Source organism: Melospiza melodia, chromosome 2 (assembly GCF_035770615.1).
Source record: "Melospiza melodia melodia isolate bMelMel2 chromosome 2, bMelMel2.pri, whole genome shotgun sequence".
NCBI lineage: Eukaryota > Metazoa > Chordata > Aves > Passeriformes > Passerellidae > Melospiza > Melospiza melodia.
Window position 1 is genome coordinate 138,369,014 of NC_086195.1, and position 21,473 is coordinate 138,390,486.

Genomic DNA, 21,473 nt, shown 5'->3' on the forward strand with positions numbered 1-21,473 from the left:
ATTTGGGGTAACCTATGCTTTTTCTGGAAGTGCTTCGTGCCTCCTGTAAACAAACAAACATCTCAGGAAAGTTCTCCTAATATTTGTTACCCAAATGCTTACTAGGATATCACTCAAATTGAACTTCATGGTATTGCCTGAGTAATCATAGACCCCTGAGACCTCAGTAAGACAAAAACAGTTCTAGCAACACTGCACATACAGGAGACACGTGCACTGGAAACCTGCAACGCATCCACCTCGGCGACTCGGCCATTCCTGAAACTGCACCACCACTCAGATCCTCTTAAAAATGCAGGACCAGTGGCTGGGGAGGCTAATTTTCTCATTTTTGGTTTCTCTTAGGCTTTTTTTCCTAAGTATAGACAAGTATGAGAGAGATCCTCTAGAGAAATCTCGACATGCCAGACCCCAAACGGAGGCAGCAGAGGTTCAGAGCTGACTCCCATCCCTACAGGTGCTGGCACTGATGCTGCAGTCATGCAGATGCAGACACAAGCACGCAATTACAGACAGACACACACCGCTAACACAGCCCCTGGCTTGACTTGGTGATCAGGAAGGAAGTCTTCCAATGTTCCTATACAGGGACTGGAGCTCAGGAAATTAAAACTTATCTCCAGAGTGGCTTCTCTGCGCAGGAATGTTCCCCCTTCCACAGCTTAAGAATCTAATTCGTTTTCCATTTCAACTCTCTTCCCTCCCCTCCAGTCCACGGACAGTCATTACAAGATGCTCTGAGCGCTTGCTCCTTTCAAAACCACCAAATCTGACCTTTTTAATGTAAAAAAAAAAATTCTAATGCACTAAAAAAAAAAGATAGGACTGATGGAGAAGAACAAGGCCTTATGTGAGGATTATGTACAGTGCAAAGTTGTGGTTTGCAGCAAAGGATGAGAGTTCTAAATTAAAAGATTTTTCAAAACAGCAAGCCTGTAATCAGACACAGATCTAATTAATTTGCATTTCAAGAAGAAATTATCAGCCTGCAATTGCAAAACTCTTTAAGTGAGACACTACAGTGAGAGAAAGTTATTCAACAAGTTTTCCTTGTATGCAATGTAAATACATTCTTCACACTGTATTCATCCTTTGACAATGTGAAGGGGTTTTATTCCCCCCAACTCACCTAAAATACTCTGTTTGCATATAAATTCCCTAATTTTTGTTCTGACCTTAAGAATAACCTCCTCGCAGTATTTTTGACTGCAGTTTTGCGAGTGGAAAACTATGCAAGACCATCAGCTGCGAAACGAATTTGTCCCACAATCATGGGGTGTGAGGGAACAAAAACAAAAAAACCCACAAACACCGGGGTAGGTTTATGGTCACTAACCTCAGCTAGCCCAGTTTAACTTGTACTTTTTCATTTGAACAGTTCTAGCATATATTTTAGCAGCCAATTCCATATGTAAGTTGTCTACAAAGTGTTTCTGACCAAACACAGTGTTATCTCTGGTCAAGGTTCAGTACTTTAATATATTCATGAAATACACCTCTCCCTTACACTAGAGACTGATATTAAACAGCCTCTGAAAAACAAAACAAACATCCAAAATCTTCTCTTGCCCAAGACACAGGATACAGTATTTAAATTCAGAATACAGAATTTAAGTGGAAAACAGGGAAATCCAGTGTCTATATCCCTTAGATAACAGACCCTAGTTCATGGCTGAAACAGCACAATCTCTGGATAAATTGAGCTGTACAGCTCAGGCTGAATTCAGCTTCAACCAACGTTACATTATTTTTATTTCATATATTCACAAACAAGCAATTCCAAAGAAAATTTAAAACTTTCACTTCAAATCGTACAACAAAAGGAAACTGAAGGCCAACACCATACCACTGCTGATATGGGAATACTAAAAAGGAAGTTTATTCTAAACAATCATAATCCCGTCTTTCTGAGCAAGAAAACAAGAAAAAATTAGAAAGAAAAAACAAGAAAACATTTTGTCCAAAATCTCACACAAAATCCTTGCCTTGAAGATTTCTGTTATTTTCTGACATACTCTACCCAGAACCAAGCAAAACTGTTCTCATGCAGCGAAATGTTGGCCACATTAAAGCCTGTGGCAAAAGTCCAAGTGACTTCAAGGGTCCCGGGTCTCACCCAGAGTGTCTGGTAAAAATGTCAGAACATTCCTCTTTGCAAATCCAAAAAAATGCACTTCCAGCACAGACCAGTTAGTAGCCAGCAAAACAACAACATAAAAACAACCATACTTTGAGAGCAGAGAAGGTTTTACTTCAGCCAAGTTTGAATCAAAAATTCAGGCCAGCTCTTACTTTTCACATAAACTGGTTGCCTTTTCCTACAATTTATTATCTCCATACATGCCACCATACAGCATATGGTCCTTTATGCTCCCAAGCATGAAAGTCTGGTGTGCCTGTGGCCACCTGTTACAGATTTTCCATTATGAGAAAAAGAACAGGAACCAAAAATAAAGAACAACTACGCTGAGGAAACACTATATGACCCTACCCTGAGAAAAAGGCTGTCATTTGACATAAGCTTCTGAGAAGGAATTCCAGCAACAAACTCGAGGCAAATCCTCAGACAGCCCTCCTTTTCTGGAGCTGTCTGCCAAGCAGGCTCCTCCTGATAACACACAAAGTATTCAAGGAAGGAGACAATTCCAAGCAATCAGGGCACTGAATGCTGGGCCTGAAAGATGTGTTTGTGGCACTGCCCTAAAAACATGAAACAGTAACTTCTACCCACATAAATGAGCAAGGTGAGAGCTTGTTTTCAGCTGAGCCACTGGATTTGTAGAGGCAGAGAGCCTGGAGGTCTTGCTGTGCTGTGCTGATGGAGGGAGGTGATGAAAAAATAATGAATTTATACACCTTTTGCTGTACATGTAAACAGAGATGTACCCTAAATCTAATTTTGTGTAGCTAGAGGAAGATCAAGTAGAATTTGGTCCCAGTCAGAATGATAGAGTAAAGCAAGCCAAACTTCTTAAATCACTGATGTCTCGTGGGATTGAACCAAACAAAACCAACCAACAAAACCTCACACACAGGGCAGGACCTAACCCAGGTCTGACACCCTTTGACTGTGAGAGGAGATGAGTTATATAGGTTATACAGCTTCCAGAGAAATTAGTAGAGCAAACAGCAAAGGAACAGCCCTGAGAAAGAATCTGAACTGCAAAACTTGGATGTGAAGCCATGCTCTGCTGTTACCTGCCATTAGACACTGCAGACATAAGCAGCAGCATAAGCAGTATAACGAGCCCATCCTCAAAAGCTGGGGACACATGGTGCAAAGAATTTCACTGAAAAAACAAGTGACAGTATATTAATTGGGGTTTAGCCACAGCCAGCTGACACAGCATCAAATGTGACCTGTCCTTGTCTGCAACTCTGTCAGTTTGGAAGGAAGAGCCCAGTTAGTGACCTAAATTGCTAATGAAGACAAGGCCTTATCTGGACAAAGCCTGTCTACAGCACTGCCAGCAGAAAGTCTGACTTGAGCATATCACAACTCCTTATGCAAGACTGGATTTAGCAAGGACAGCTTTGGCTTAGATGCTGGCTTGCCTCTACATACCATGGAGAAATTCCAAAACTACCACTTACTGTAAGTTCCCCTTCCAAAGGCGGTGTGTTACTGAGCCTGGCTGAGCCCCACCTGAGCCTCAGCCCTGCAGCCTGCTGTGCCCAGCCTGTTGTGACAGGACAGGCCATCCCTGTGTGCCGGGAACACGATGGGATTCTGCTCCAATTACGTGTTCCCGCAGCCTCTCCGAATCCCGTTACACCCATCCCTCACCCAACCCACAGGAAAGCCAAAGCTCACTGTTCCAGCTGCACAGCCCCTCAGCAGAGTGGACAGCAAAGGGCATTTCAATGGTGCCACTCTGCAGGGTTTCACCCTGACGCCTGCACGCTCCCCACCAGACACAGCAACGCGTTCGTGTGCTAACACCGGCACACGCTCGCTCCGTCTTTTGGCAAAGGAGCACGGAAACCCCGAGTTATCTGTAAAATCAGGGCCACACCCCATTTCCATCAGTTCATTCTGGCACCATATGAGCATGTGTATATGCGTGTTTCGCTTACTTCCCTCCAGCAAACACCCTGGACTTGAGCAATCTCAAAGAGCTAAGGTGCTAAGCCTCCGCTCCCATTAACATTCAAGAGGAATTCAGGCTTCAGTCCACTAAGAGCTTTAAAAAAAGAAAAAAAAAAAACCCATCTAAATCAATTTGCCAGTAAGTCCTTTCCTGGCTAAGGATGGGTGAAAGCTACATTTCCAGAAATTCTGCCTTTCTGTGCAAGGCAAAAATCAATCCCGTGCTGATTTTAAGGGCGGAAAAAACACAGACACAGAAACGCGGGAATAACTTTAGTGTGGGGAAAATTTAAAAAGGCATGATGGACCACCCCCTAAAGCTACAACACCTGCACAACCCAGGTGCACGCTAGTTCATCATATAAAAGCAGTCTGAGACTTTCCATTAAAAATAAAAAAGGAGACAAGCATTAGAACCCACTTTGTCCTGCTGCAGGCACTTCCCCTGACCCAAGGAAACGCGATGGGTTTGGCTCTCCAGAGAGATCCCAGAGCCCAGACACTTGAGCTCCACAGCTGAAGAGCTGCTTTGCTCTTTAAAGCTCACAAAACTGATGTCCAAGGCGCAACCAATTACACATTTGAGATGGCTTTACTACAAATACCTGCAGTGGAGATGCACAGGCTTTAGTTAGAGTGACACACATACATCTCCTTGCCATGAGAAGAAAAGGCAAGCCAACAGCAGCAGAGCATGGAAGAGCCTTTTCTCTCAGAAAACAAACTGAAAGACACCAGAGTAGTACAATACCACTGAGAAATGCCTTGGTGGAGTCCTCGGATATTTTGAGGGTGAGCTCCGTTTTATCATCTCCAATGCAGAGACTTATTTTTAAGGTATCCCACTAATTCATCTTCCCTCACTGTTATTTTTAAACCACAGTTTTAATTCCAGCAAAGAGGAACATTCTTTACAACGGTCATCATCCTCACAAAGAGTGCAAGAGCGTTCTACATGTTGAACACATGTGTAAGAACCAAAAACCTGGCAACAGATCCTTCATCTTTTTTTGTTACGTTCTCTACCAGTTGATTAAGCATCTCTGACAGGACAATTCTGAAGGAACAGAGACTTGCAAAATGTCATTCGTTACCTAAACAATAAATTTTGATGCTTGAGGAGTTCATTGTATGTTTACTTTTTTTTTTTTTTTAATTTAGAAAACATTGGATTCAGAAAAAATACACAAACCACTCTAAAGTTAGCAGCTGTTAGAAGCAGAGGGTGCAACACTTTCTTCAGCAACAACAGCTTGGCTTTTCAGTCTGGCATCCGAGCAGCTTGTGAAGACCCTTCAGCTCCAAGTGTGTCAGGAAAACCAGTGCAACCAGGATTCATCAAATTAAATTGTCAATAACATCTAGGATAGCCATGTTTAGAAAGCTTTTAGATGGAAATGTGATGTATGGCCAGCTCAGGACCTGCACTGGCTTATCAGAGCTATCTACGTTTCTTGCCTTGCTTATCTACCTCCTCTTAAACAGCATAACCCCCAAGAACTCAGCCTGTTTAAAATAAAATTTCAAGAAACTTCAGTGATCATTAGGGTGCCCCTAGAACATTTAATACATGGCCCTGCTTTTGGAGGAAGAAATTTCATGCCTCTGCTTAAAAATAAAAAGCACAGCACTTGAACGCGACACGGTCATTTAAGAGATTTCCCCATACTAAGTGTTCTACAGTTCTGGAAGAGAATCCATTTTCAGAGTTAAATGTCAGGAAGTTCACCAGAGTTTCAATTGCCGTTTTCTACTTCTAGGTCTCTCAGTCAGAGAATCAGGCTATTCGTTTTTATCTATTCATTTTCCTTCCAAAGCACACAGGCTGTGAACTGGACCTCCAGATACCCAAATACAAACTTCCTAAGTAAAATCACTGCACAGATGGAAGATTTGCAAGCTCTGACCAAGACTAGAGAAGAAATAATAGCCAAGGCACTCTTCAAGAGGCAGAACTCACAAGTTTTCCAGAGCTCGAGCTTAGAGTGAACGTGAGCAACCTGGACAAGTTCACTGGGGTATCATTTTTGCAAACGGGCTCTGTCTCCCAACAAAAACGAAAAAAAATCAGCAACAGACGATTGGAATTTTAATGTTTTAGCCCATACTCGTGTCTCCCAGGCAAGTTGATACTAGGGGTCACTTCCCATGTACGGAGAAAACAATCTTCATGGATAATAATGATAAAACCTTATGGAATGCAGCAACAACCAAAAAATGTATTCTCAGATGACTACATTAGGGCCAAGTCAATATTAGTCCCACTTCACCCACGCACTGCATAGTCTAAAAATGCTGTCAGCCCGATAAGAATTTCCTGATTCACTTAAAAAAAAAAAAAAAGAAAAAGAAAAAAACAGAAAAAATACAACATCTGATCACCAAATTCAGCTGGTGGAAACTCAACGCAGACGATCCTTCAGGGGATGAGCGGCGGTGCGGTGCGGTCCGCGGGGAGCAGCGCGGGTTCCGCCGGTGTGCGCGCCCGCGGACCGCGCCGGGCCGGGCCGGGCCGGGCTAAAGCGCCGCTCCGCGCCCGCAAACGCGGCGAGAAGGGAGACCCAGCAAGGAAGGCGGACAGAAGTAGAGAGGAGTAAGGAAATAACTTTTCCCTCCTGCCCCACGCCAGCTGAGCGAGCCAACATCCATCTGCCAGATGCAAGAATTTGGAGGGGGAAATGCCTTTTTCTGGTTAGGAAAGCTCTTACCAGGGTCCGCTGCTCCGGGGCACCCTCAGCAGCTCCCCGCATCTCCAAATCAGGCCGGGGGCTGCGGAGCGCATCGCGGGCTGGCCGGAGCGGAGGTCTCCGCCCAGGGCAGCCGGCGATGCGCCATGCACCCGCTGAGGGAGGGCCTCCCCAAAAAACCCCGCACCTCCCAGCGCTGCCCTCCCCGCCGCTCACCTGCGCGGGCGCGGCCAGATAGCGGGGCGCCCCGCACGCCGCCGCGCCGGGCTGCTGCATGGCCACGTCCGAGCAGCTCATGGCCGCGGCCGCCCCGCGCCACCGCCGTCTCCCCCTTCCTCTTCTTCCTCCTTCTTCTGCTGCCGCTGCCGCTGCTCCCGCTCCCCGGCGCGGGGCGGCCGCGGTCGGGCGCCGCGCAGCCCCGGCTGCCAGCGCATCTTCGGCGGCCGCCGCGCCCCGCGCCCGCACTTATAGCGCGGCGGGGCTGCGCGGGGCGCCACGGCGGCCGCGGCGGCGGCGGCGGCAGCGCCGCGGGGCGGGGACGGCTCCGCGCCCCGCCCGCCCGGCCCGCGGGCGCGCAGCACCTGCCCGGCCCCGCCCGCCGCCGGCCCCAGCCCCAGCCGCGGGCTGCCCGCGCTGCCGGCTGCGAGCGGGGGGCGCTCCGGTGAGCTCCGCCGGGGCCGCTGGAGTAGGTGCCACCTGCATGGGCCGCGCTCCAGCTCGCCAGGATCCATCATGGAAATTCTTCTGGGAGGAAGGAGGAACCTCCGTGTTCCACAGGAGGAACCTCCGTGTTCCACAGGAGCGTGTTGGATGCAGGCTGAACTAGCCCGGAGTCTCTCTTCCCCCACCACATTTGTATGTTTAAAATTTTTTTTTTTTTTTAAGTGTACTTCTCAGCTTGAAAAATAGATGGAAGACTTGGATCTGGTTGTAATGACTTCAGTTGTATTCAGATATTTTCTTGGCCTACCTCTGTGTGCACATTTCTGCCAGTGAGCTGCTCTGCTGCGGTGCTGTGCTTGGAGGCTTTCGATGCCATTCCTCACATGGAAAAGAGTGTGCCTTGTTAGCATTATCCCTGCTTATGAGCCTGGGAGGGATTTACACTTGTTTGCTCTTGTATTCTTCTCATCAGGTCTAAAGTGAATTATCTGATTTTTCTTTTTCACAAAGTTTGTTTTGAAGTTTACGTATATTTAATAGTGGCCAGAAATTGAAGCTTTTGATCAAAAATTCTACATTTATACTCTCTCCCTCTCTTTGCATATATATACACACAAACACGGATACATCCCCTTGGCCAGAACAGTTAGATGAATACACAAGTTTAAAATAGCTCTGTCTGACCCCAGGAGGATCCCCTGTTTGTAGAAAGTGTATCTTCGAAACATTCAAACTGAAATACTGTGAGCAATGATCCAATTTCCTGCATACATGTTTAGTTCTTTTTTTTTTTTTTTCATGTTTTGTGCATACAGATTTTAAGGTAGCTGGATGCTTTTTAACCAGCACTCTGACAGCCTGTTCTTGCTAGAGAAACCCAGAACAAAACCCTCTTATGCTTGATAACACTGAGAAAACAAGCCTGTAAAATCACAAATAGAAACAAATTCTTTCAATACCAATTGATCATTTTTAGGAGAAAATCCAATATCGGTCCTTAAAGCAGAATGGACTAAAATAGAAAATGATTTATCGTTTATTATGTTAATGTGACACATTGAAGTGGGAGTACATTAGTGATCATTTTTCACCCAAGTACATGAGGCATTTGGAAGAGATTTATAAATGCACTAACACAGAGATCACTGTTTCCACAGAATGCTGAAATGCTCCAATATTCAGTTAGCACACATTTCTTATTATCAGATCCTGACAGGATTCCTATCAGATGCCTTCGGGCATGGTACAGTGGCATGATGCATCCTGTCAAAAAGCAGATCAGGACCATTATCAGGCAGATGTTTGACTCCATGCATCATGTTACTCAGCCAGTGGCACACTGCCATTGCTCAAGAGGATTTTGACACGATACAGTGTGCCAGTGCTGTAGCACAAAACCAGCACGTTCCAAAAATAGGGACAAATTCACCTCTGGCATAAGCAGAAGGAACTGCAGTGACTTCATTTGATTTGCATCTGCTTATGTCAACAGTGAGTTTGGCTCACAAATTTATATAAAAGAGTGGTAGGTGGCTGCATTTTCAGGTATTTGTTATATTGTTTTCTACTCCCAGCATTCAAGCATCATGAGACAGCTGGGGTGAAAGCGCCACCTTTCTCAGCTCCTTCCCCTCCGCCCCACAAGAAGCAGCATCAGATTTCCATTTTTAACAGTGTAACAATACCTCAGAGTACATAGAGGGCCACTCTTTTCAGAAACCTGGGAGGTTGGAGTTTGGGAATTTCACAAGCAACAGGAATTTACAAAAAGGGAGGAGAGAGGATCCCTGCTTTCTGCTTCCATAATATTTCTCCACAGTAGCTGCAAGTGCTAGGTGCACAACAGCAGCAAAATAAACTTTGAGTGGCAATTAGAGTAACAGTAAAAGAATGACATGAAAAAGCAACCAGGATGAAATGTGAGATCTGATAAGATTTGGAGACTTCTTAAAAGGCATTGTAATTTATTGTTGTTCCCTTTCATCACTCTGGAATGGAAAGCACAGCTTGCTAATGCAGATGCCTAACACTGACAAAAGAAGAGGAGGGGAACCAGCTAAGGTATGACTGGTGTGAGATCTTCTTTATAGAACAGAAACATCCCAGCTTTCTGCCTCAGTCTATTTCTTTAGTGAGGAAAAGGACTGATTGGTTCTATTTTAAATAAAGTTCATTCATGTTTGCTGTGTGTTCTGGCTTCTTATATCCATCAGGGAACAACTGATTCTTGGACCAGCTGAACTTCAGTGATGCTAAGAGTAACCAGAAGGAATAAAGACCAGAAAAGCCTCAGAAAGCACTCAGCAAATGCCACCACCAAACATGACTTGGTACAGCAGCTATGTGGGTTGTAGCATCAAGGGAAAATGGCTTGTCTGATACTCCGGAGATCTGAAGGAGAGAGGAGTAGCACAGCAACGAGGCAAAGCAATCTGCACAGGCTCTTCAAGCATTCATTTACTTGTCTGCTCCCAGATGAGCTTTACTGTTGCATTTAGAGGTGCCCTTGCCCCTTCCACAGATCAGAAAAGTTATCTAGAGGTCTAAATCAATTCTGGAAACAGTTGCAAGCATCTCAAACCTTTTGAACAATATCAGCAGTAAGGGCCTTTCCCTCTCTTCTCACCACTATACAGTTATTCCCAAATATTTATTTGAGGAGACAGCTCTGTACAGTGAGCAGTCCCCCAGAGGTTACAGGCACCAAAACAACCCCTCCACTGCTGTATCCTATCCCACCTCCTCCTTGTTTCACCCTCTGATGGCATTCTGTAAGTATTTAAATCATTGGAAACCACACCCCAACTGTGGTTGGTGTTTGCAGGCAAATCCCCTTGGCTTTGCTGTTATGGCCTGCCCAACAGCCAAAAATAAAACGTGCTAATTTTTCCTCAAGGAGACCAAATTGGAAGATACACATGGCATGCCAAGGAAATTCACACTAGGCATTACTTATGCCTTATGTATAAAGGAATAAGGTTAAAAACAACGTTTATTCACAGCTAGCTGGGGATTCTCTGATGGGATGGACAATGATTTTTCTTTTTTCAAGAGGTCAACTTTGATGAAACAGCTTATTTTTTTGTGGAGAACAATCAATCTTGGAAAAAACAGTCTGTAAAGCAAGTTAATTTCTGGTGAAATCTACCATCACACAAATTTCTAAAGGTTTCACACCAAACTGCATTGTACTGGGTAGCCCAGTTGTGAAGTCTGTCTTGACCTCAGGACTCAGGGAAGAAGAAGAGCCTCCCACAAGAGCAGGAAGCAACAGAGAGCTCAGAAGCTCCTGGGCTGAGCTCTGTCTTTCCTCATTCCCCAAGGAATAAGCACAAGTTGTAGGCACTTGCTTTCATTTCTGAAGGAAAGGAATGGAAACAGCCTGCTTCAAACACTTGAGGAGGGAGAGAAGGATGAGAGTTACCTCCATGCTGCAGGACAAACCTTCTCTCTGTACATCCTTATATTGCTCCAGTTTGAAACTATACAGAAACTGAAGGGTTGAGTGTTTAAAGCAAAGTGTTCCATTCGTGCAAAGCCATTTTAATTCATACAGCACCTCGTGAATACAGGAAACATTTTCCTTACACCTGTAGCCATACACCCTCACCACCAAGGTTTTGATCCCACTGGAATAGGAGGCAGCAGCTTGTGTGTGACAAACACATTACCCTGAGATTTTAGGATTTCTCGATTCAAAAAGCAGCAAACCGCTGGCCAAAGTTATGAACTTGAGATGCACTGTGATCTCTCCACAGAATGTGAGGATCTGGACACCTCTCTGGTCATCTCCTTCATATTTTGTAATAAAACCAAAGCTGCAGTGCCAATTACAGCAAAATATCTTTCTTCAAACCACTAACAGCTTTCACATTTCATGCCTGTAATCTTCAGCAAATAGATCAAGGACTGTTATTCATTTTAATGCCTGAATGTATTATATTTATTCTTGTTATAATATGTTCTGTTACCACAGAAAATGTTTGGCTCCCAAAGAAAAGGAGGGAATTGTGTCAAAAGTCCAAATTCTTCCTTAAAATGCAAACATTTTTAATGGCTTTAATGGAAGATATGCATTGGAATCCCAGGGCACAATCTGGCACTAAAATCTTCCATCTAAACTGGAATTTTTCACCACGTCTTTTTCATAATCTATTATTAAGCATATTTCCATCTCAGCAGCTGAAATCTGGGGCCCTGTTGCATCTGAGAGGGAAGTGCAAAGCAGCTGGAAAGTAACTGAAGGAGAAGCAGAAAACTGATTGAAACCCTCATATGCTGGATGATGCTGCTCTCCTCCATCCTTCTCCCCATAGAAAAAGAAAATCACATTGGGGTGATCCCAAAAGTTCCAGCTGGAGCAGTAGCAGCATCTGACCTAGTGCAGGGCAGCCTCAGTGCTGCTCACAGTCACCCCAAGGGTTTCTCTGCTCCCTACCTGGCCACAGATTGAGCACAGACTCCATCCCTGCTTTCCTGATGGAGCCCTCAGGCTGCAGCAAAGGTGGATGTGGAGGACTGAGGATGCAGCCCAGCAGCTCCTGGCTGCTGAAAAGCCTGGGAGAACTGGTTTTCCTGCTCTGGTGATCAGTCAGGGCACTGACTGACACCTGGCATCAGTCCTGTTGTCAATGTGGCCACTCAGAATATCCCAGCAAACCCTCCAGGCTTTGGCACAGCCCTGTAACTGGGGAATGATGTTTATGGACACCTTTTGGATGGAGTAGCCAGAATATGACACAGAATGTCTGCCAGTTTTATGCATAAGTGTCTAAATGGTTAGCAGGACAGAGACAGCAGTACAAACCAAGACTAATGCAGTGAAATAATGATCCCTTTGATCTTGGACTAATTCTTACTTTGAAAAAAAAAAACTCACAGTCTTAGAGTCTTGCTCCCCTATGGTCAAACAGTATTTAAATGTCCGTCCTACACCATCCCCGCCCCTGTCTTGCATTCCAACATGGCAATCTTCAGGACAGGAGTGATTTTGCATTCCTGCTTCACCCTCAGACCAATATCACACTCCAACAGCTTGTCACCAAACATTGAATGTCCATCCTTCCCAAGTAACTCCTCATGAAACAAGGGAATTGCAGTGCTGTGTCCAGTGGAGCTGCATTCGCTTCACTTCCTCCTCCTTCCCCCTTTGCTTGACATAAGTGGTTTCAATAATATTTCAGCTAATAACACTCCTTATGGTTTATTGGGTGTGAGCAGTGACTGTAGAAACGTTTGATGAACACTCTGGTTTGCAGAAACAGGGCAGTGTCAACCCTTTCTTTGGCTTACAGGACAGAAAGCGTTTACTACAAGGAACACTGCCATGTTTTTAATACCACATACCATTTCCCAACTCTAAATATATGTTAAATGGGAGTGAAAAGTTGTTTTGCTGCAGTTTCATAAATGCCTTTAAAAATTGAACAATTGTTTGGTGGTTTTTTGGGGTGTGGTTTTTTTTTACTCCTTTTGCCAAGAGTGCGTATTAAAGTAATAACATAATTTCCTTCTATTCTAGATTATTATATGTCACAGATAAATTTTATGAAAAATCCTTTCCTTAAGATTTTTTCTCCTAAGAAGCTAAAAAGCCTCAAAACCAAAATGTAAACAAGTTACCTGCTGCTGTAAAATACAACAAGAAGATCTGTGATTGGTATCATGTAATTGTTTCTAATTAATGGCCAATCACAGTCAGCTAACTTAGACTCTCTGTCCAAAACACAAACTTTTGTTATCTTTCTTTCTTTTTCTATTCTTAGCTAACCTTCTAATGAAATCTTTTCTTCTATTCTTTTAGTACAGTTTTAATACAATATATATCATAAAATAATAACTCAAACTTTCTAAAACATAAAGTCAACACATTCTCATCTCTTCCCTCATCCTAAAACCCCTGTAAACACCATCACAATTATAATAATTGAGACTGTCAGCATTTCCCAGTTTCTTTTCGTATTGCTCTTGTGATTTTGTTATCATAGGCTTTTCAATAGCTTTTCCTTGCTCATCAAAAGAACTTGTGTGTTTGGTGAAGGAAAAGGCTAGAAATATATTGCTAGAGTAATACCCATCTCTTGGTAAATAAAATGCAGCCATCAGTAACACTTAGCCAGCTCTTCTTGCTTCTCTTTTTTCTGTGACTTTGTTCCTTTCCCATCACAGTGGGAAAGCAAGTTATTCATTCCTAGGTGAAATAGCATGTGGCATAGTAAAATGTGTAAAATATTTATATAATTGCACTAATTCTCACAATTACCGTGGTGAGCTATCACCACTTTTTCTCCTAGAGCTGGACATACAGAAGCTGTGGGCTTAATTAGCTCAAATCATGGCCAGAACTTTTTGTCATTCAGGCATGGGCTTCAATCATGCAACTTGTTTAGCTTCTTGTAGGGAGCAAGATTCATTGTCATGATTATTTCCTGCTCTATGGGTACCTCTGTGCTTAGGATGTGATTGCCTTAACAAGAAAAAAAGGAAGTCTTTAAGTGAGCAAAACCAGCATCGTGAAACCGCAAAAATTAACTTAGAAGGAAGATATTGCTTACAATGATTTGTCACTTCACAAAAAGCCAGAGGAGGTGGGAAATGCAGGAGAATTTTGCTTGAACAAAAGCCAGAGCACACTATCAAATAGAGATAATAATCCCAAAGTCAGGGGTAAGAGAGCTGAAGATTGAGCTCCATCTTCTTATTCCATAATGGAATTTTCTCACCAGTTAAACAGCCCTTGCCTCTATACACACACACATTAACATCTGCAGGAAATGCTGTGCCCATCTTAAAAGTACAGACAAAGGTTCTCTGGAGGACATGGATACTTTGTTACTGTAAACTTTTGTAGAAGAAAAAAATATATTAAACACTTTCTTCTAAACTCATCTTTCGTATTTCAAAGTGAGACAGAGAATTATCACCTCTGGAAAGGTACATTTAAACGAAAAAACAAACAGGCTAAGAGCTCTGGAATAACCCTTGTAGCTCAGCATAAATAAAATATGTAATTCTCCAAGTGTATCAGTACCAGAGTTCACATACATACCATCAGTTTTTGGTGAGTTTGAGGGTTTGGGTTGTTTTTTTTTTTTAAGCTTGCAGCAATAGAGAAATGGGAAGTGGTTAACAACACTAAGAATAAACCCAGCATTTGAATAGCACACTATAGTTTATTTTAGAGTTATCTTTACAATTTTGGTAGAGCTAACTGTGGAGTCTCTTTGCAGCCTCAATTCCCTTAATTTAAAGAATAACTAATTGCCTTCCAAATGAGAGAAGGCTGCACACTGGTGAATCATAGCCTGGCTTGGGTTGGAAGGGCCCTTGAAGATCTCCTATTCCCTCTGGACCAGGCTGCTCAAGGCCCCATCCAGCCTGGCCTTCAACAGTGCCATGCTCTTTTTCTGGAAGCAGCTTATTCTTTGCAGGCCTCTCCCAGAGGTTCCAAGCACCAACTTTTTTTGCCTCCTATTGCCCTCCATCCCAGCCCAAACGAGCGAGCAGTAAAGAGAAGTTGCTCACCTGTTGCTGAAATTCTTGCAGAGAAGAGCCATGTGAGAAGGATACACAGGCAGCAGGGGAGGAGAATTTCCTCTCCCAGGACAGGGAGCACAGCAACACCCCTTCCAACATCATTTTCCTTGGAAGGAGAATAGCAGCCTGTTTGTCTCCTCCATCCTTACTCCTAAACCCTGGGGTCCAAGTGTGCTGCTTTAAGTCCAGGCTAGAGGTGGCAAACTCCTTTCACTCTAACTAAAAGCAGCTATTTCTTCCATCAATGGCATCTGCATATTCCCAATCAGGGAATGCTTTAATAAGCTGCTGCATCTGAGAAAGGTGGGCTGCAGGGTCCTAATTAAATAGCAACTGACATATTGCTTTTCAAACTAAACATGCAGCTGGGATGCTCAGTGGCACACTGGGTTTGTAAACAACAGCACAGAGCACTCCACAGAGCAGCCCTGTGCACTTTCTGCCATGAAACACTGCAGAGACTCCCCGTGCCCTTGTAACAAATGATCTAATGATTCTCAGGAGGAGGAAACAAGGCTGATTTGTAGCTCTCTTCAAGAGGCTGAGCCAGTTAAGCAAGACTTCTTAATTGCCTGTCCTTTATTATTTAATGCATTTAGGGCCAGATCCCAAAAAGGTATTGAGGTATCCAAGGCAGGCAGAAGTCAGCTGCAATTACAAACAGTGACACTAAAAACTTCTGTTCAGCTGCTGCCCAGCTCAGAAGGCTCTTAAACCTAAGTAGGTGTCTATTTCAATTTTAGAGCTCTCCAGGTGCCCAACATTCAGCTCCTGGATGTGCCAACAAACATTTCATTCTTGACAGTGCTGAGGAAGCTCGCGTTGGCTCAGTGCTGAACCTCTTGAGAGCCAGGAGCAGCCCAAGAGGTTTCAGTCCCAATGAACATTCAGCTGGTGGACAGAAGCACCCGAAAGCCTACCTGTGTCTCTTGAATAAATAATCTCAACATAACTATCAGTTAAAATGTGGCCAGCAGACAGGCCTGCTCAAAGACACATCACAGATCCAGCAGGTACACAAAGGAAAGCAAAGCAGCAGAGAGGCAATCTCAATATTCTCAGAAATATTCAGAGCTGCAACTTATGAGGAACAAATGAGCCAGGTACCTCATCCACAGCAAGGCAAGAAACAAGCTTTTAAAACACTTCAGCTTCTCTCTTCAGACTGAACTGTGGGAACATTGATCCTTTAAATGAGTTGCATTGAAGTCAGACTAATATTTGAGGTTCATCATCTGTGGGGTCTGAAAACAATGGGGCAGCCCCTGTAGCCTTGGCCCACTCAGGCTGCTGCCAGGAACGTGGAGAGAGAGACAGGAATGAGAGCAGGAGCTCTTTGTCCCCTCTTCTCACATATCCTATCAGTGGTTCTATACACAGATCATTTGAAAAACCTCGGTTTCCCAAAGAATGGCATTCATGCCATGCAGTTTAGAAATCACCGTTTTGAAAAAAAGTTTGTTGTTCTCTTTTGTTGAACATAATCTTATTCTCTTTGATGATATCTGCTTGAGAGGTATGCAGCTCACTCAGGAGAGCCATTGGGACTGTGTTCCATCTACAGCAACAGCTAATAAGATTTATTGCCATATTTCCTTGCTTTGCTGTAAGTTCAGGTACTGCGCTAATGGAACAAGGAGAGAGACCCTTGACTTGGTAAATACCGAGTCAGAAGGAAAAAAGGCTTATGTAAGAGCCTATAAAAACAAGATGGTTCAGAGCTCAAGCAGCTGCTCTATTCTTGATTCCTTTCATTGTGCCTCAGGATGGACAGATCAGCCAGATCTCTTGCATGCATTATTGGATGCTGTCAAGTTTGGGCATAACAGAAAGAATGGCAGAGCTGAAATGGCAATGTTAACTTTTCTGTTCATCTTCTGACACACTTTAAATAACTTCATGTGGCATTGCTCTCCTAGGAGATCTGATTACTTTTAAAATTAATATTGTGTAAGGAAGAAAAATGTCCCTTAGGCCCACTGCAGTATTTCTAAAGGTAATTTCTCTGTTCTCAGAATATTTTACCTTGACAAAGATACTCCCCTTGTTGTGAATAGCATCTATAGAGCTAAAAAATACAACAAAATAATTCTTAGGGTCCAGGAGTCATTTTGTTCTATGTCCTACCTGTTGTCATGGCCAGTGCCTGGAGGTGACTCCAGGATAATGGAAATACTACTGCTTCATACTGAAAACTGCTTGGAAGCAAAGCCTGTGTGCCATGAGGTTTCTGCCTCCTCAGAGTGAGGGGAGAGCTCCCACAGCTCCAGAATGAAGGGGACCTAAATTCTCTACAGAAGACAGAACTTTCTGCAGATAAAAAGGTGAAAGGCTGCACCAGAGTCCTTGCAAATGTCAATAATGATTCCATCAGAGATGAGAAATTGTTTTCTCAAAAACATTCACAGAGACAAGTATAGCTATATTAGTAATTCAACCAACTCTTTCCTTCCCCACCTTTACCTCTTTAAAGGGAATAAAACCATCACCATGCACCGCTGAAAGTTGCTCAGACATTATTGTCATTTTTATATTTCTGTATACAAGGAATAGAAAAGGTGTTCTATGAATATTAGTACTAACTTCAGTAATTTATATTTTTGATGTGCTGAAGAGAATGAATTTGTTGTATTCATTCCTGGCTTCCTCTCAAAAAATTAAAAAAGCTGAGTGCACATAATGAATTTTAAATTAGTCAAATCAAGAAGTTAATCCATTGCATATAGCTAAGCACCAACACATCACTTACCAATTGTCTCACTATTTATTTGGCTTTTGAAATGTCCAAATGACACCTTGAGTACGGTTTTACTTATTTTCTCTGTTTAAAGCACTCTTTAAACATTGTTAGAATTAAAATTTGTTGAGAGCAGTGAGCATTTCTCACAGAGAATTGCCAAGTTGGAAACCATGAAGCTTCTGGGTAAAGATTCCCATTTCAGAGGAAGCTCCTTGCTCTAGCAAGAGTACCAAACAGCACAAGAGGAAAATGTCTTGTCCATCAATTGTTAAGAGTAGTGAATGGCTGGGGAAGCTGCTCTACTCGTTCTGCAGAGCATTAGGGCCAGCAGAGCTCACTGGGTAAGAAATCAGCCTGATGTTGGTGCTTGAGGGAGAAAACACACACAGCAGGACAGTCAGGACTCAGGGCCATCAAAGCAGGACTCACAACCACGCTCCAGTTACTCTGTGGTTCCTGCCCTTGTGTTAAAGAGCTGAAGAGAGTGATCACTGTGCTGGCTGGGATTCAGGAACGTGGATCAGCTCAATCAGCACCAGTGAGGAGAGGCTCTGGGGAGAAGAGAGGGCTGCAGCTTACAGGCATCAACAGTGCGACCTTTCCATGCTGGCATGAGGGGAGGATGTGGAATGCAGCAGGATTCCCATTCCTGGCAGTCCAACACTTGGGTTTGGTCCTGCACTACACTTTGGGATGGTTTTGATTAGATGGCCTCAAAACAATGTGACATTTTCAAGAGGATATTGTAATTTTTTGCTTGTTCTGTGATCCCTGTTTCATTCCATGGATTATGGTAGCCAACCTGATGAGGGACTTGGGATGCTCTGAATTATTCATCATAAATAAAATTGATATAGAGCTGTCTGTTAATCATGCTAATTCAAGCTTTCACCTCTCTGTTTCACAGGGCTCCTATTTTTAAATAAAGCTCAGGTACACTGCAATTACATATGCCAGTTGTCCATCTCCTAGGCAGCAAGATCTAGTTGAGTAAAGAGTAAAAAGATGCATTTCAGTCTCTCAGGAATCTTTTCTGGTGTGATGTCTTCTAAAACAAATGGAGAGCTTTAAACTATTATTTTTAAGATTGAGCCTATCTGAATTTTTTGCTAGAATTCTGAGGGCTTCTGAGCCTTTAGGTTCATTGTGGTTTGAGCTTTATTTGGGTTGGATCATTTGGAAAACACTGCTGTGATGTTTCCTCAGTAACTGTGACCAAAAAAAAATTCATTTGCATTTTAAATAAAAAAAAAAAATAAAAAAAAATAATAATGTGACTCAGAGAATAGATGTGCAAACCCAGCAAATGTTGTGTGATTTGAAACAAGAATAAAATTTTTTTGTAAAACTGTTAGAAGCAAATTTTCTTAATGTTTGAGGTTCATATTTGGCATTAACACTCAGGCTCTTTGGTAAATATATGGAAATGTATAGCCCTACAAGAATTATTTCTAAATAAATATATTTCTAAACCCAGGGTTGAGCTACAAAAGTCCCTTTTGCACAACATGCAAGATAACCTTAACTTTGTCTGAATCTCAGTGCCACTTGATTTCAAAATCAGAACTAAACTCACCAGTGGATTTCTCCAAGAAATCCTGGAATACACTGGACCTCTGAAAGGGGCATTTTGCAACAGCAGCATGGAAATGCAGGCCAGGCTCGAGGTAGGAATGAGTTAATACAGCAGCACATGGAAAACTGCAGGATCAGAGAAGTGATAAATTCACTTTATGAGAATTTACTACTACTACTACTACTTACACCTTCAGGATCAGGTTCTGGTTTGAACTCCCTGTTAGGGAACACCACAGAGCATCTCTGACTGGAGAAATCTCTTTTTCTAGCAAGGTGCTCAGCAGCTGCTCAGCCCAACTCTGGCTCTGCCAGCAGGCTGGAAAAAGAACACAATGCCTGTGGGGACACTTGCTGGCTTTTGTGGGACAAACTTCATAATCCTGAGGATCATGGGACAATTCATTAGTGAACCAACCTGCATTTAGCATGGTTTGCAAAAAAACCAAACAAGGAGCTTTAACAAAAAGGTCATTTTTGTTCCTTGAAGAGGAAATATAAATACTGTGCACACCAAGTCCTGTTTCTAGACCACAGTCATGCAACCTGCTGCTTAAATCAATAATACTCTGAAAGACAAACATGCATTAAAAAATGAATTAACATCCAGGCTGCAAAATTTTAATAAAATTACGTCTTAAATAGATAAAGGGCAAGACGTCCAAAACTCATGAAATTAAATTGCTTTTATATTTCCTTTTTCATGCTATAGCCTTACCTTAATATTTTCATTATAATTCCATCAGCAGCTTTGTATTGTTCTTCAAAGTAAATCTTTCATAACTCAAGCTAGCTATAAATAATTTTGTTTCTAGAATGAAAAACCAAAACCTGGGCTATTTTAAGTGGGTTATGTGACCACTGTTCCTCAAGGGAAATAGAAATACCACTCCTCACTCTGGTCCAGGGTTATACTGAATATGCCTTTCCATGCTTGGTGAGAGGAAGTTGCTCATCATGGGAGGAGAAATTCAGATGGTGACCTTACACCCCAGAGTCCAGCAGAGCTGTGGAGTAATTGATCCTGACTCCTCAGCCTCCCAAGGCAAAACTGCATTTTTCTGCGAGCACAGAAACAAGAAACACAGAAAGGCGAACTACTAAAGTATTCTTCTCTGAAAAACTGCAGGAAACACCTGAAAATTGTCTGATTTCAGCCTTGATAAGACAGCCTGAATTGCAGGAGGAAGCAGAATTCAAAAATGAGTCTCTGCCTTCTTTGACATAGGGAGATAAAGTCACTTCAGCTGAAATAGATCTGAATTCCTGATGGATCCCATCAAATATGATCATTAAAAAGTCTCTTAAATATTGAAACTGTGAGTAAGTTTTATTGTACATTGCAATAATTTATTTTTTTAAGGGGACACCTCTATAACCACACTGGGCCTTAATCAGTTGTCAGTAACATTCATGCAAGATTAAGAAAGCCTACTGAGGATAAGAGCAGGTGCTGAAGAAAATATCTTATCTGATTAAAAGTGAGTGATAAGGGCATGCCAAATTGCTGGGGAGTAGTTGCCACAGGACAGTCAGTGATATGACATCAGTCAGGGTGCAGCAGAGAAATCCACAGTGATGAATTAGTGATGGAAAGCCCAGAGAAAACACCAAGTCTCTGCTAGGCATCAATAACGTGGATTTATAAGTACAAAATGAAATGCAAACTACCCAAGTTAGCTGCATCTTATTCAATCATGCCTTCTGTCTATTTACCTACTTTTATTTTAAGCATATTCATCTATCATTTTCATATTCATTCTGTAACTAGGAGCAAGGTTTCCTTTGAATAATGATTTCATTAGGAAATGTTCTGCCAGATAGTGATGCCTCCAGAGTTATGTACTACATTAATTCTGTCACTTCTTTTACCTTCTATTTCTATTTCACACAAATTAAAAAAAAAAAAAAAAAAAAAGAAACCTGCATGCTGATAAGGAGAGGATGCTATTTTCATGTATTTGGCATAATTACATGAAAGTTGAACCTTCAAATAATACAGAGTTCACAAAATAGGACTGCTTACCATGCTAACTGAATGAGGCTGTAGCTTATCAGAAAATTATTACAAAAGACAAGATCTACATTATTTAAAGTCAGAGCCAAGTCAGTCCTCACTACCTTTAGGAGGTCTTGGAAAAGTCCACTCTTTCAAAATACCCTATGGTGCAAGCTCTACGTG

At 42.7% G+C, this 21,473-nt stretch overlaps 1 protein-coding gene across 2 annotated transcripts in view; it reads right to left on the minus strand.

Moving 5' to 3' along the window:
• VGLL3 (vestigial like family member 3) overlaps window positions 1-7,076 on the minus strand; it is a 28,001-nt gene extending 20,925 nt beyond the window's left edge. Inside the window, exon 1 of one of the 2 annotated variants that reach the window (XM_063150072.1) lies at window positions 6,994-7,076. In XM_063150072.1, coding sequence (XP_063006142.1) covers window positions 6,994-7,074 — 81 coding nt within the window. In that variant the 5' untranslated portion in view covers window positions 7,075-7,076. The remainder of the gene's footprint in view (window positions 1-6,993) is intronic. The other variant, XM_063150073.1, reaches the window with a different exon arrangement.
• Between the last annotated feature and the right edge of the window lie 14,397 nt (window positions 7,077-21,473).